This window comes from Melopsittacus undulatus, chromosome 7 (genome assembly GCF_012275295.1).
Source record: "Melopsittacus undulatus isolate bMelUnd1 chromosome 7, bMelUnd1.mat.Z, whole genome shotgun sequence".
Lineage (NCBI taxonomy): Eukaryota > Metazoa > Chordata > Aves > Psittaciformes > Psittaculidae > Melopsittacus > Melopsittacus undulatus.
This window is the reverse complement of record NC_047533.1, coordinates 6,971,638-6,988,074: the sequence shown is the minus strand read 5'-3', so window position 1 is coordinate 6,988,074 and position 16,437 is coordinate 6,971,638. Positions and strand designations below refer to the sequence as shown.

General features: G+C 38.9%; 1 protein-coding gene across 7 annotated transcripts in view; it reads left to right on the top strand.

Moving 5' to 3' along the window:
• Positions 1–14,147, top strand: part of CTBP1 (C-terminal binding protein 1) — a 247,272-nt gene extending 233,125 nt beyond the window's left edge. For 5 of the 7 annotated variants that reach the window (XM_031048399.2, XM_031048400.2, XM_031048403.2 and 2 more), the window contains 4 exons: positions 1,609–1,739; positions 3,746–3,873; positions 7,458–7,575; positions 12,680–14,147. In XM_031048399.2, coding sequence (XP_030904259.1) covers positions 1,609–1,739; positions 3,746–3,873; positions 7,458–7,575; positions 12,680–12,866 — 564 coding nt within the window. In that variant the 3' untranslated portion in view covers positions 12,867–14,147. The remainder of the gene's footprint in view (positions 1–1,608; positions 1,740–3,745; positions 3,874–7,457; positions 7,576–12,679) is intronic. The other 2 variants (XM_031048401.2, XM_005148545.4) reach the window with 1 other exon arrangement.
• The last annotated feature ends 2,290 nt before the right edge of the window (positions 14,148–16,437 follow it).

Below are 16,437 nucleotides of genomic sequence, written 5' to 3'. Positions count from 1 at the left end.
CACTAAGCTATACTTAAATTATCCATTTGCAGGAGCACAGAAATAGCAAGTGTGTATGAGCTCCCACCAGCCTGTGTGGCATGTCTGCACAGCGGGTGTGATTGTCACTTGGGTGAGCCCTCCTGTGCTAGTGCTGATCTAGTTCTCACAGCCGACTTAAGTAGTGGAGGTGCAGTGATGGCTCCCATCAGGAACATCTTGTTACTAGACCAACTTAAGATCATGCCCCCATTTCTTCATTGTTCTACTTCCCAAGTTAATGAACATAAAACTGAAAGAAATATCCCTTAGTTCTGCTCCTGGAAGTGGACTTTGGGTTTGCTATACAGTCTAATAGATGGTTCTCCTGTAAGCCCTAAGAGCCTGTAAAAGGAGAGAGGCAGGGCCACGTTAAACCTAGTGAGTGAAATATGGTGGGTTTTTTTCTAATCACCTTACTGCAAGCATATACATGTTAATTGTTTAATATTTCCTATGATCTAATGTGAAAAAAATTCTCGCAGCTGACTTTAATCCAAACCTTCTTCATGAATTTGGCATTTCAAATCAGTCTTTCAGAGCAAGGATCCATTTACATAAGCTTTAGTCTGATGTGTAGGTTTCAAGTAGTTGACTCAATGTCAAAATGTTTCGGGTTTCCTGTTCTTATGGTGAAAGATGGTGTCAGTTCAAAATGAGATTTTTATCATTCATCTTCACCATGGTTCCTGCTCTTCATATGCTTACATCCATGCACAGAAACGCTTCTGCAATCAGAAGCTGTGCTTGAGACAGCTGGTGAAAGACACAGAGTATTAGGGTGGCTGGCAGCAGGAGGTAGTAACTTACTTTATTTCTGTCCCATCTCTCTTATTTAAACTGCCACTTTGTTTTCAAGTTGTGGATATATTATGGTGTAAATTCTTGTAGTTCTCCCCACATAGCATCATCTACAATGCTAATCTGCACAATGCACAACGCAGCTTCTCTCCTGGGCACACAGCGTTCTCAACCAAATTCATTTTCATGCCTTTTAATTGAATAATATGAGAATTCTTTAGACCTTTATTTGAAAAGTCTCACAGGGAGGAGGAAGCCGAAGTAACAAAAATAAATAAAACATAGTTCTGCAGTGTTTTGGCAACTAAAGGGAAAAGTGTTTGAAAAATCCAAAAGCATTGATTTTTCTGAAAAATTCATGTAGGCTTTTATTTGTGTTGGGAGTTGCAAGTTGAATACCAGAGACTATGACTTTGTTTAAGAATGTGCTGTAGTTTCTGTCTCATGCAATTTCACAGTGAAATCAAAAGGCATAAAATGATCTGTCACTTTCATATGCACAGTGGTATCTTTTGATCATGTTACTGCACAATATCTGAAACAACGCTTCTATTAAAAGACACTGCTTACAAGAAACAAGGTTATTAAGTGCTGTGAAATAGCATTTTATGTTAGAAGCATCACATTTTGTGGTACTTTTCAATGGAAAGGGAAGACAACTGTTACAGGTTAAACCAGCTGAATAGCCTTTGTTGTAATGGATGCTTCTTTTGAGTAAAAAAAATAATGCCACAACGATTTTATTTCATTTATTTTTATTTCATCATTCTTGTTTTTAACTTTCCCTAGATGAGACAAGGGGCTTTCCTGGTCAACACAGCTCGAGGTGGGTTAGTAGACGAAAAAGCACTTGCACAGGCCCTGAAGGAAGGAAGGATACGAGGGGCAGCCTTAGATGTACATGAGTCAGAACCATTCAGGTGCTTTTCCTTTTCTTTTCTTTTTATTTTGTTCACTTTCTTATTTTTAAGTCTTAGTGCATGATACAGTCAACAGCAACAAGTAAACTGAGTTTTCCCTTCATTTGATAGCTAAATACTCCTTAGTAAAGCAACATGAATCTGTGCAGCACTGGACTAATGCAAATGTAGATGGAGCTTTTGTATGTGATCAGAAGTGAAAAAAGTGACATCCAAGATTTAATTCCTTTCCTTAAAAATAAATAAATAAAAATCCAGGGGGTTATTCTAGCAGAAATAGCAGGGACTTGGGCTCAAATCCTCAACATGACTTTGTGTTATGCCTCTGAGGGGAGTCCCCTTTTGCCGTTGATATAACTCTGGAGGCAGCTAATGCTGGTGTCTGAACATACTCCTTCAGAAGGCAGAGTTGAGATGTGGTCTGAGAAATAACTACTTTATTTTCCTCCTTTCTGGAGGAAGACATGCTTTTGTCCAGATTGCCTCTGCAGGAAAGCCATGGCAAAAAAAGTTAAGAGAAAGATGTTCAGATTGCAGGTTTTGTTTTGGTTTATCTTTTATCAGGGGAGCTGTAACTCTGCTGTCATTAGCAGAGCTGGTAGCAGAACCCTTAGGTTTTGAACGACACTAAGAAGTCCAGCATTTTAGGCAGAAATGTACCACCCTCCAAAGTGGTGTTGGTATTACAGTGTCAGCAACAGAAATGTGCCTATTTGATATGTCCTTGAGTCTTGAACCTGACTTGTGAGTTACGAGACTCCTGTAGCTTGGTGCTTGCATGCAACAAGCCTTTTGTAGTTGTTCAGTCTGGGCAGGGAGAAATGTTAATTTTAACTGGAACAATCCACAGAAGTTTTTTGAAGAGGAACAGATTCAGGACTGGAGGGCAGGTTATGAGGAATGAAGAGAGGACAGTCTCTTTTGTTAGGGGAACAGAATAGCATCCTTTTAGGTAGAATTTTGATATCTACTGAGACACAATGCCACATCACAAATATTTAATTTTATTTATGCATACCCTGCATTCATTTACTTCAGAATGTAGTTATTACAATGCAGTAGTGCTGTGCAAAGCCATAGTCTAACAGCTCAAGGGACTTTCAGCTACGTACATTCTTACTAATTCAGATCTCAGATCTGCACAAGCAGAACGTTGCAGCTATAGGAAGCCCCATTTACTGCATGGATATGCCATCTGCAGAGATTCAGTTGCAGGATTACAGCCACAATTTCCTTTGGCTTCAGTGCTGCATGTCTATCTGATCGCAGCATGCAACTCTGTATTCAAGAGTTTTGCCAGATACTCTGATGTTTATTGAACTACAGATGAAATCTATCATTTTATGAATCATGACCAACTCTGGAAGCACGCTTTTGTCTTAAAATATTTGTTCTTCTGTTGTTACAGTTGACTGTAAAGATTATTAAAACTGGAAATAAATAGGAGGAGCAAGTTTCCATTATTTTCAGTTTCCTTACTGTGTATCTGTAATGGCACTTTTACACAGATTCATTACTTTCCCTGAAAACCAATCTGTAAAGTGAATTTCCTTCTTTCTGTGGAGCTTCTATAAAGGAACAGGAAAGAAAAAATACTTGAAAGTAACTATCTAAGTGGATCTTGGGAGAACAGAGCAACTGTGATGAAATGGACAAATGGAGTGGCATCCTGAATTGATTTGGGGTCTTGCTTCATGCATTTCTGTATAAGAACTGGAGTGGCAGTGGGTGTAGATAACAGTAAGCAGTAAGGTGCATTGGACAGAAGCTAATGTTGCTGCTGTACTTAGGTTATACCCTTTGAGTCTATGAGAGGCGATTGTTGCTTATTTATGACATGATTAGTGTATTAAATTAACTGACTTAAAACCAAACCCAACAAGGAATAGAAATGCAGTTTTCTGTTGTAGAAATTAATCTGTCTATGTACAAATCCATCTGGATTGTTCCTCTTATCCCCCAATTTTATTTTTTGTCATTTGATCTTGTTTTAAATCTTCATTTAGCTTTAGTCAGGGCCCCTTGAAGGATGCACCAAACCTGATCTGTACCCCACATGCAGCCTGGTATAGTGAACAAGCCTCAATTGAGATGCGGGAGGAAGCAGCACGGGAGATCCGAAGAGCGATCACAGGTACTAACTCACTTTACTGGCTCCTTCAGTGTGTGTTTATTTTTAACAAACTTTCTCATTCTTGAAGGGTACTGAAATGAGCCAGCCTTAGGGGTTTTTTACCACTTACAGTGTTTGGAATGTAAAAATGAGCAAGTATACCAAGTCTGTTCTCAGAACTGGAACAGATTATTTTGGAGGTTCATTGCAGTTGCAAAGAGAAGGCAGGCACTGTAAAATAAGTGCTTTTGCCATGTAACAGAAATGTACTTATATGTGAAAAATCCACTTTTGGGGTTGTTTTTTGTTATATGTAAATATTAGCTATTGATGGGTTTGACCACAAGTCATCCAGGCATTGCTGGTATATTTCACAGGTTTTCCTATATGCCCTCTTAGACTTGTTATGTTTCCTTTATTCTTTTCTCTTTGGCTTCTTTGTATTTTTCCAAAGTTCATCCAAATTTGTCTTGGAGGGCAGTCTGGAATTTCAGTGTTTTTAAGGCTGTAATGTTCAGAGATAAAGCATCTAGAGGTTCATGCTGTTTCTACTAATGCTTATATCTCAACAACACATTCTCTATGCCAAAGAAAAGTTTTCAGTGTTTCGTTGGGAGGGTACTCTGTTTTAGATGTTCTTCTCTTTAAAGCATTGCTAAAGACATCTGGCATTTTAAAGGGCAGAGTCTCTTTGTTATATAACTACCATGTAATTGTAAACTGTTCACATAAGAGAAAACAGTTATGTCTTGAATATGCACTGCTAATAAATAAAATGAGAAGAGTGAGCCATTTGGCATTGGTTTGAATCCCTTGTAGCCTAAAATAAAAGGAAGGATTTTCATACTGGAAAATGATTCATTAAGCACTAATGTTCTCTCTTTAGTAGGACTTTGCTGTTTCCCCCTTGGCAATATACACTGAATGCTCTGCAGACATGAAGGGCCGTCTGTGTCACCTTGAGAGTAGTTCGGTGCCAACACATTGCTCTGCTATACAAAAAGCACTAGCAGTAGCCTTTCCTTGTGCCTAAAGAGGCTGGGCAATTTTGTTTTATATATAGCCTGTGCAGAAAGAAGACTTTTCCAACCCTAACCATTCTATAATTCCCCTCTGGATGGTAATTAAAGGCACCTCTTAAACTCCAGATCTGAATTGCCCTTTACAGGACTTTTTGTCGCTGGTTTAGAGGTAACCTAAAGAGCCCAACCATCCCTTTGCTGGAACTGGTCCTTGCACTTATACTTCAGAAGTACTCTAGTCATGCATTCATTAAATTGTTGTGTAACTATCACCAGTGGCACAATAGCTCTGGGAAAGATTGCACAAACCAGCATACGATACATACTTGGGTGATGATTGATGTGCAAATAAGCATTAATAGGGTAAGGTCTGAAAACTGAGTAAGAGTCAGCTATATGGAGCTAGTTTTATGTGAAATACTGTGCAATAGCCCAAACATGTGTGACTAGAAAGGCAGACATATATTTTCCTTAAGCATGGGATTGTGCTATCAGCAATCTGTATCACTGATTTGTATTGAAGCTGTCAGCACTTCAGTGTTTGCACATGGTTTGTAATAAGATCAAACTGAGACCAACATTAGAGAGGTGAGAATGACATTGAATTACAGTGAAACAAATGTAGGAAAGATACAGGAAATATGGGATGAAGCTGGACATGTGAAAACCATAGGGAGGACAGAAGAGAGAGTGTAGAGGGAGAAACTAATTGGAAAAAGGTGTATAGTGAAGGAAAGCAGGCTGTGGCTACCATCTGATGATACAGATATTAGGTGTTATATTAAGATATTCTGCTGTTACCAAAACCTCAATGATACTCTGATGTATAAAATAAAAATAATAAGCAGAGATTAAATATCTTTAAATACATTTTTGAATGTGAAGACATTCAAAGTATTAAATAAGGAGAACCACTGAATACAGTAATGGAAAAAATGGGAAAACAAGCATGGCAAGAGAGAAGACTTACTAGGAGGAGACTAGTAAAATGTGCCTACAGAAGTAAGCAAAATGAAGAATAAAAGAGGGGCAAGGTAGAAGACATGCATGGAGTTTAAGAATACTTGGGTAAACAGCAGCAAAAGAAAGATAGTATTTAAATTTATGGATGATTTTGGCAGGTTAGCTGGATGTGTATTGCAGCTACATTTAGAAGAAGATTTCTAATCAGGATAATGGTAGGAATTCACCTATAACGAGGCATGTACCTCATCTTCCCTGATGCTGAGCTAAAAAGCCGTTTTGGCTTATGAATAGGAGAAGTGGGAAGTTTGAGTGGCATAAGCATAAGTCATGGAGTAACAAGTATTTGATAGTATCCACTAGACAAAAAGCAATTTTGTGAACAGGCTTTTTTAGAGCCCCATTATGGGCAGGCTGATGGATAGAAAGAGCAGGCAAAGAGTAGCAAGGTTCTCAATCAAATTTCCAGTAGGAAGTTGAAGACAAAAAGCCTGAATTCCTTAAGGATGGGGCATGGTTAGTTTCTGCAAGCATTTCTGGAGTACTGTTGCCAACAGAAGCAGGGAGAGAACTTATTTCTACATCTGTGCAATAAGATTAAACTTTAAAAGATACTTTAAAACAGATGTCAGAAGAAACACAACCCTCAATTCATCTCCCATTGAAAGAGGTGGAAATACTCCTGTTGCCATGAAGAAAACGTGTGTCATACCTACTCAATTTTTTTAGGGCTGAGGATAGCTCTACAGAGCCTTGTCCAGTATGGTGCTGAATCAGGACAACAGATTTTCCAGTGTCTTAACACTTCATTTATACTTCAGAGATTAAGCAAAAGTTTTGAAGAAACGGAGAATTGTCTAGTGTAGCTCTGTTTTTTTGCAGGAATGAAATGGGTGGTTGAGTATTAATACATTATAATAAATACATGTGAAGAGCAATTGAAATAAAGAAGGGGAGCATCGGGAGTACAAGAAAAAAGTCAGTTGTATTAGGTTTAAGGCAAAATACCATTCAGAATCCTACATTCTTCAATCATAGAATCACAGAATCATAGAATAGTTTGAGCTGGAAAGGACCTTAAGATAATTCAGTTCAAACCCCCTGCCATGGGCCGTGACACATCGCCCTAGACCATGTCACCCAAGGCTCTGTCCAGCCTGGCCTTGAACACTGCCAGGGATGGAGCATTTACCATTTCTTTGGACAGCCTATTCAGTGCCTCAGTAAGTGTTTTTATCGCTGTTACATACTGAGAGAAAAGGAGGAAAGTGAAGTTAAAGACAGAGCAGGAAGGTACGTTACTAAATTTTAATGGCTGTCATGCTCTATATTCAGGTTTTATCTTTGAAAACATGAATCTTTGATTATGGTTTTATTGAGACCCTGTATACAAAAAGACAAGGAGAAAAGGAAAAATAAAAATCACACAGAGCATTTTAACCATTATTAACTAAGTCCCAAACAAAGGGGAACAGTGAGGATCAAAAATGAGCTCTTAGTACAATTTTATGTGTTGATTTAAATATGTAAATGTTTATAAATATTTTAACATAGGCACATTCGGAGCATAAGGCATACAATTTAATGGGGTTTTATTTTCTCTCCCTCGCTTCATCCTAGGTCGTATTCCAGACAGTCTGAAAAACTGTGTTAACAAAGATCACTTGACTGCAGCTACACATTGGGCCAGCATGGATCCCGGAGTTGTTCATCCAGAGCTTAATGGTGCTGCATACAGGTAAGCAGGCTGCAGGTGTAAAAGAAATAACCTCCTTAATTCAGAGGTAGGTTTTGAAGAATAAATAAAAGAGCTTCCTGTTAATAAAGGAAATGGTTTTGGATTAGGCCCCAGCTGTATTGTTTTCGTAACTGTTGCATTCAGGAGAGTGATCTCATTTTGGTGGTTGAAGTCAAGCAGTGCACAACTACGTTTCCTTTTCTTATTTTTATTTTGTGTGGTGAGTAATAGCTGAAAAATACACAATTTTTTTGTATATTCACTTAAAACCGTTCTGGTCATTTCCAGTGATTGCAGTGGAAGTTTATGTTCCTTTTGCAGAAGGTAGTGATGCAGCAGGAGGTTACAAAAAGGCTTTCAATAATAAACTATTGTTACGTGGTTTTGTTGGCTCCAGACACAAAGAGAGAACAACTGACTCATTAGTGAATAAAGTGCAATAGCCTGTGGTGATTATGAAAAGATGTTTAAAACAGTGCTTTCTAAGTTACATGTTTAATTTTTAAGCAAAAGCATTTCAGGGGCTCAGTCTGCGTATTCTCAATCAACTGTGAAAGCAGCTCTTAATAATTAATAGAAAAGGGCAATATTTTACATCTAATATGTGTGTTCCTTAGTTACTTTGTTTGCTTGAGAGTCTTTTCTGACCTTTTCTCCCTAGCAGCTGTTCCAGCAGCAGATTTTTCCTAGTAGCCAGCTTCATGCAGTTTTTATTTGTGAAAAATATCTGCAATTTTTATCTTTCACTATGGTATTTACTCATAAGTAGGATGAAAGTAGCTGAAAAAGCTACAAACAGCTGCTTCCTTCGGTGCCCTGAGGGAAGGGACAGTGCAGCCCTTTGATTTTTTTTTATACCTCTTTGTCCTAATCTTTCCACCGTCCTTCTTCATACATCTCTCTTTGTCCTTCTTTAGGAGAGCTACTGCGTACCTTTAATAGGTACAGGAGGGGGGTTTTGTGTGACCCCATTTGAGAACCCAGCAGTGCACTGCTGAGAAGTGAAGCAAAGCTCTTGTGTCCCAGTGACTTCTGACAGTCTCATCTGGAAGCGATGGAGAGATGATGGGGGGGAGCCCATCCCCTGCCATAATCTCCTTATCGGTAGCCAGAAGTGCACCAAAGGGAAAGAATAACTGATTTAGTCAACATGTGTGTATCTCACATCACGGCAGGATGTTTATTTGTGGAGAAAGTGCCAGAAGCCCTAAATACCTGAAGAAGGATGTTCTTACTTACTTAAATGAAAGCTACAGGCACATGTGTTCTTCTCCACACAGCATGTGGTTTCATTGACTTCACTTTGGAGTACATAGGTATTGGTGAATACAATTGAGATTTAAAGGCAGGTATTGCTGAACTGAGGGCAATAACACCAACCCTGTTGTGGCAGTTGTTGGCAGAGTTGAGTGCCCAAATGCAGTTGTTTGTTCTCATTTTTTGGGGGGTTACAAGTCCAGCAGAAGCAAGCTTCACAGCTAGAAATGGATTTTAACTTAGGAATGGTTAACAATTTACACGGTAAAGACCATATGTATTTAATTTAAGCAGGATAAACACAGAATGAAATGCCCCTTTTTAGGCATTGTTTCAGTCAGTTTTTTCAATAGAGAAAATTAATCATAAATTCTGATTTCATAGTTGTTTTAAATGCAACATAAAACTAATTTTTTGGCATTTGTACAAAGTAGTCATACAACAAATAATAAAAGCTGGTTTTTGGAGGGGTGGTAGAATAGTGTTTAAGTATGGGTGAAAGCATTTATTTTTTCATGTAGTATAAAATATGCAAACTTGAAGCTTAGGCTGTGAAGAAAATGGCTTCTGTAGCAATTGCTGATGGTTAATTCCTGCCTGGATTAAATACAAAATTTGAGTTGATGGTTCAAAGCATATTTTTCTGTCTTTTGTTTGCAGTCTCAGATTATATTCAGCTAACTGAGCTCTGGAGTCTCTCACAGGCAGTATGGTGTTTCAGATGTGGTAATAACTGTATCATAGTCGTGTAATTGCATTAGAAGATAAGACCTGGGATAATAATTTATATGTTAAAAAATGCAAATAACTCTTTCGGTGAACTTAAACTAATGAGGGTATTTTATTCTAGATGTATCATTCACTTGTATTTTGATGTAGGACAGGACACTTAAATTATCAGATATTGTCACAAGCAAAGAACATTGAGCATTCATCAGCAGAATATAATCTGGATCATCAGAATATCATTGTATTCTGTGGAAAACAAAAGCATTTACTGTGTGAAATGCAAGACGCCCTATCAGCACAAAAGGTCAAGCGAATGGGACCTATCCCATGAGTAAAGATTAATGATATTCCTGAGAAGGAGCTATTTGTAGTAGTCTCAGTGGAGCAACATAGTACACCCTGGTTTTGTGTTTTTACTGTGTATTTGTTACTGAGCTGCCTGGTAAATAGCCCCCTGCTATTTCTTATGTCACAGAGTGTGCAGGTTATAGGCAAAGTGAAATTTGACAGCCAGCGTACAGTGATTGTGCAATTTAGAGACATGTTGACATATCTTTCTGCCTTCTAACAGGTAGAAGATGAGAATGTCTATGTACTGGAGAGATGCTTGGATGAGAATAGTCAGATGTTGGTAATTTGGGAGTTATTTCATGTTGAGGTAAAAGCAATAAATAGCAACTTAAAGGAAGGCTCTGTAGGACAGAAGTGTCCACATGTAGAGGCTGCTGAGTTTGTACTTCTTCCTTTCAGAGATAAGATTTAAACAAAACTGATTAAATTAAAAGGGGACAAAAATTGTGAAATGAGAATGGCAAATAGGATTAAGAGTTGTCAAGCAAAATACAGTGTCTGCAGGGGTGTGTTATCTGTAATTTGGCTGCTGCCACTGTGTAGCTTTAAGACAAGGAAAATGATTGTAGGGCTTTTCAGTGTTACTGAAAGTCCCTAGGAAGCCTGTGTCTGAAGAGAGATGCTGGCAAATAGAATCCAAGTTATTATAACTTGATGTCCAAGGGGAACAGTTTTATATACAGGAAGAATATTTGGAGTCAAAGGAGAATTATAGATGTGTAGTTTGAACTGGTTAATGTGCTTATAAGGTAACTGTTAATGCTCCTGATTGAGCACCGTCCATTTTCATGAGGGAAGGTTCTGACTTCTTTCTGAAGGCAGTTGCAAAACTTGCTCTCTCCTTGATTCCTCCGAGCTCTGGTGTGCTGATGCTCAGGGAGTATGTTGTTAGATAGCAGAGATTCTGTGTTGGGAGCAGTTGCTGTGTTGGGCTTTTACATGGAAGTTTTTGCCATGTCGTCTTGTGGTTTTTTGCGGAGTACCTAGAGTTACAGATAAGCTGTTTCAAACTTAAATATGAATAAATAAAATAATACCCAGTCTGACAGTTTTCATAGGAATTGAGGCAAATTTGATTAATAAGATTCAAATTGAGGTACTGAAACAAGCAGCTAATTCCATTGGCAACTGCAAATTAATTCTAAGGACCCTCTCTGGAGGAGGAATTAGCATAGGAAGCCCTGGAAACTTGTACACAGTTGGGAACAAAGTTATCTGGCCTACAGGTGGTGTGATTTTCCACATACTGGTTATCCATCCCAGGATACAGTCAGTGTTATGATCTGTAGGAGTCTTTCCCAGGATGTTCAGGCTAGTGTCTGATGTATTCTTCATCCCTGTGCAGTGGTGGATAGCCATGATGTTTCTGTGGTGGAAGAAAAAAACAGCAAGTAAATGTGCTTTCATCTGGCATTTTTTCTCTGAGTTTTGCATAAGTTCTGTTTTTCTGTCAGTTGGAGGGAACTTTGGATGAGCAGCACAAACATTCATTACTTTAGAAAAGATGCTACTGAAATGGAGTGAAATTCCCTGGTGCACTCAGTGTTCAACTGTGATGAGGTGGAAATCCACAGCAGAAGAATGTGGTGTTTTAAAAAGCTTGATAAGTCTACAAGTGCCTTCTCTACCATTTAGTCCTATGTAAACCCTAAGGCAGCAGATGCCACAGTGAGTAAGTGGTAGGTTTGTGTGTTTAGGCTTCTAAATGGATAATACTTGTTAGAATGCTTGGGTGAGCAGAATAGAACAGGAGAGAACAAAAGATGAGTGTGTAGCTTTATGATAGGGAAGGGGAGGCAAAGGGCCAGTGTTGAGTGGCCAAGCATGAGGTAACTCACAAATGGATATTGAAGTATTTGACTAAAGAGAAAACATATTCTTACTAAAAGTATTCATGGGTAGTTGTTGTTATAAACATCACTGTTAAATATCAGAGTTCATCAATTACATTTGAACTTCAGGATAGAAACAGATTTGCAAAGTTTATTTTAGCCTAATAATATCAGACCCATCATAAAATCGAGCTGAATCAGAGGGTGGGTTTTATTCTTGAATTCATTACTTAGGCCTCAGCGTTCTTCCAGGTGTAAGTAAGAAATCTTTAAAACCATCAGTAGTTTTTGTGTTGGCATCTCTCTCTCCCTTGCAGTCTACTTAAAGCACTTGTCCTCTTTATAACTAGAACTGATTGTCTTTCAGACAAGTACAGTGGCAAGTCTGATGCTGAGTAACTTTCGTTATTTGGATGCAGTAGGCTTGAATTGTGTGGGTATCATTGCTCTTTTGGGGAGCCATCAGAGTGCTACAGCTGCAAGATTGGTTTAAAGAAATAATATTTTTGAACCACAATAATGAAATTGTATAATTTCTACAAGAGAATGGACCTGCAGGTCAACCTGAAGAGAAGTTATAGAGAAGAGATAGGTACTGCATTGACCCAGCATGAATTACTTCCTGTTGCAGTATGTTTTGAGTGGAGCAGTACTTCCAGGTTGTTTCCTTTGTTACGTTGTCACTTGTGCGATTAAGTTTGAAGTCTGAAGGAAAGTTTATGAAGGAAACATTTATTTCTCTTTCGGGTAACATATAGTATCTTTTGCTTTATTCATCAGCATCTGTGTATGCTGTCTGATCTGGAGCTTAACCAACTGTCTTTCTCGTTGGTCTGAAAACAAAAGAAGCATCTCTAGCTGTAGAAGGAGTCAAGGTGGGCTTTCCAGTCAGTTATCTCTTGGGTTTCATGTATGTTCTCCTTTTCTTCTCTCAGCAGGTATCCCCCAGGTGTTGTAAGCGTGGCTTCAACTGGCATACCTGCAGCAGTAGAAGGAATAGTCCCCAACCCTATGTCTTTATCACACGGCCTCCCTGCTGTAGCCCACCCGCCCCATGCTCCTTCCCCTGGCCAAACTGTCAAACCAGAAGCTGATAGAGACCACCCAAGCGACCAATTGTAGCCTACGAAAACAGCATTCCCAACATCAGAGATTTCAACTTCAGCGTGTGGAAAACAAAAACAAAACCCTGGATTTTGATTAAAGGCAAAACCATGAACTTACAGGAGGAGACGATTATTGGTTTAGAAACTGGTCCAATATACAGTATAAAAGGAAAAGGTGGGAGACAAAAAAGAAGATTTGGAAACATTTTTTCCTCCGTATAAATTGTAGTTTGTCCCTGTCCAGTGGACTGATTCACTGTTTCTGTGTCCTATGGGTTCTTTGTTAAGCAAGAGAAGTTAGTAGTTAATTATACCATGAATGTACTTGTCTGTGTACAGTTTTTAGAACATTAAAAAGGGTTTGTTTGCTTAGCTGTCAACAAGGAAAAACATAAGGGAGGCATTCAACAAACCAATTTTGAGATTAAAAATCCTTTCTTTTATATTTTCAAACATGCCCCAAAATGAGGCAGTCGGCAAACTTCTCAGGACAATGAATTTTTCCCATTTTTCTTTCTACGCCACACAGTGCATTGTTTTTTCTACCTGCTTGTCTTATTTTTTAGAATGATTTAGTAAACAAAAAGAAAACAGTTTTCTCCTCATTTTGGCATGAATTCCCTTATTTCCAAATGAAGAAAACCTTGCAAAAGAGATTTTGAGGAAAACAAAAGGTTTTGTATAAATGAGCATTGTGCTTTTTGTCACCAGTTAAGGTATATATTATTGGTGGGATGCGAAAAAGGCACTAGACTACTGAAAAGTAGCAGCATTTCATTGCCTACATTGATTCCTTCCTGGTAATGTGGTAGGCTAGCAATATTTTTTTGGTTAAAATCATGTTTGTGACTGTAACCATTTGTATGAATTATTTTAAAGAAATAAAAATCCCAGACAAATATCATGTGTAAAAATTTTTATTTCTAGTAACTGTTTTATTCAACTTTTATTAGGTTTCTTAGCTGTAATTTTTAAACCGATGCTGTCAAGTATTTCATTTCTAGCTTTACTTTGCTCTCTGTTGTTTGTAATAACTGTCTTGGAAGCTTGAAAAAAATAAAAGCAAAAAAAATAATTCTTTCCATACCATTTTTCCCTTTACATTTCGTAAATGTTGATCTTTTTTCCTGTGTTTCTAATGGAGTTTGAAGTTAAGATGGATTTTGATTTGTTACACCGGCATCATCAGCTACAATATGGTAACAGCGTTTATGCCACCACTGTGGGCAGAGCAGAGGAGGTACAACAGCAACACAACAATAATAATAATAATAATAAATGTCTTTTGCCGAAGTCCAACATGAGAAGTGTCCATTGTTTTATTTGCTTTGGTGATGATGGAAGCATGCAGCAGGATGTAATCGTGTTTGCTGTGTTTGAAGGAGTTTGTTTCTTTGAGCACAGGCAGAAGTTAGATGTTAGCTGGATGCTGGTTTGACCTTTTCCTGTGCTCCTGAATAAGATGTCTTTCATCCCTACACAGCTTAGAAAAGCGAGACAAAAGCTTAGCTGCTGCAGAAAGGAAATCCAGGATGGGAGAAAGTGAACCTGGACATAAACCCCCTCAGTGGTCTCTTGTTCATTATTAGTCTGAACTAGTACTAACTAAGGTTAGTGAGCTGTTTTCATGGGATTTATGAAAACTTACTGTCCCCCATTCCCACAGGTCTACGGAGCAGCCTCAGTGTCTAGGAAAATATGAGAAGGCCACAAATCATGACAGACTGAAGCTTGTGCAACTGTACCTGAGGGGCACTGTATAAAGTGGGATTTTGTCTCCATGGAAGAGTAGAAGGTTTTTGCCTTGAACACTTAGAGCCCCAAATGCCATCCATTACAATTTTATTGTTGGTAAACCCATTCCTGTACTTTCCATGAAAGAAACCAGAAAACAGCCCTAAAGCTGCAAATTATCCCAGCAAAAGACTCTTCCAACAGCTTTATAGCCAAAAACTTGCAAAATCCCAAATGTGGTCTCCTGCACTTGAAGTAGGATTTCATATTTCATTGGTAATTCATGTTGTAAGATGCTGCTTTGTCAGGCTGAAGATGCTTCTTTAACGTATGAAACCAAACATGTAACATCTGCCTGCAAATAATCACTGTCGGTCTCATTTGCAACCAAGAGGGTTTGTTTTTTTCCTTCTGTTGCATCAGCTGGACATGGCTTATGTAAGTAAGCTTTGTATCCAGTGAATCAATAAATTGATGAACTAGAACTGGAGGTACCAGTATTTATTATATATGTATGCACATCTCTGGCTCAGTTCAAAAGGTTGCTGTCCTTCAACTGCGTATTTTTAGGTTGTCATCTGTGCTTGCCCAGGCACAAACTGAGGTTTGGAGCCTGAAATACTGCACTGATGGTGTGATAGGGCACTGCCACGGTGGTGGGACATGCTCAGTATTTTTATGTTTGTGCTTGGTATGTATTGTAGTCTGACAAGGAAAGAGTAGTCCTGGTTCTTGCTTCTACTGATGACATTCAGGCCATGATAATGACTGATGGGTACAGGCGTCTGCATTATGGTCTGAAAAGATGAATTAAGGCTTGGAGTAAGTGACTAAATGGAAAAGTTTGCCATAATGAACAAAGGCTGTTAATGCCAGTCTAACCTATCTTTTACAGCTGCTTTTGTTGAGTTGTGGGAATGTGATTAGGTTTTCTGTCTGGTAAAGGATGTGCAAAATACAGTTTAGGCAAGAAGATGCAGTTAGTGGGAGAATACAAAGGGAGGAAGATGATGGCAGCAGCAGGCCATGAATGGCCTGAGGCGGTGTAGAAAGTGAAAGAGGAGGTAACCGAAGTACCTGCATCAAACAGGGTTTTTTTGGATAGTGGTGTTTGAATTAGTGATCTTGGCCAAGGAGGCCAACCATGCTGAAACTGCTGCTGGTTCCAAGGCTGTAGGCATCACCCGTGTGCAAGAGACTGGAGCACAAGGACCAAAATACGAGCTGTTGGAAGCAAAAAGAACAGTTGTGCAAATGCAGTCAGGTAGTTGCAAGTCAAAACAATTTACCAGGAGAAGCCATGAGTGTTTTCCCATGGTAGGACTGGTGGATTGCCACTGTGGGGCAGCTCTGGGAAAGAGCATTGTGATGGCAGGTGCATCTGGCAGTGGTTTTGGTAGGGATGGAAATGGATCGGAGATGTTACACAAGGCCTGGAGCATTTGGTGTGTAGTTTTGGTCAGGCATTTTCAAAAGGGTGAGCTCGGGCTGAAGTTGTAACAAAGACCAACTCAAAACTGCTGAAGGTGTGGAGTGCTTATGGTGTGAGGAGATTGGAGTAACTTGGCTTTTCAGCTTCAAGTGAAGGCTGAAGATGTCCCTGCCTATGGCAGGGAGGTTGGAACTAGATGATCTTTAAGGTCCCTTCCAACACAAAGCATTTTATGATTTGACTGTAAATAGTAAATGCTGAGGAGGAAGGCCAAATGTTAAATGCTGCTGTGTGAGAGCAAATGAGCATAAATGGGGATTAGTCCCAGGGAGCTCCTGGAACAGGTTTCCAATTGGCAGTTACTGGGAATCAGTCCTGAAGTCCCTGCAGCTTAGGTTGGATGTTTTGGTTTTGTGTTTGG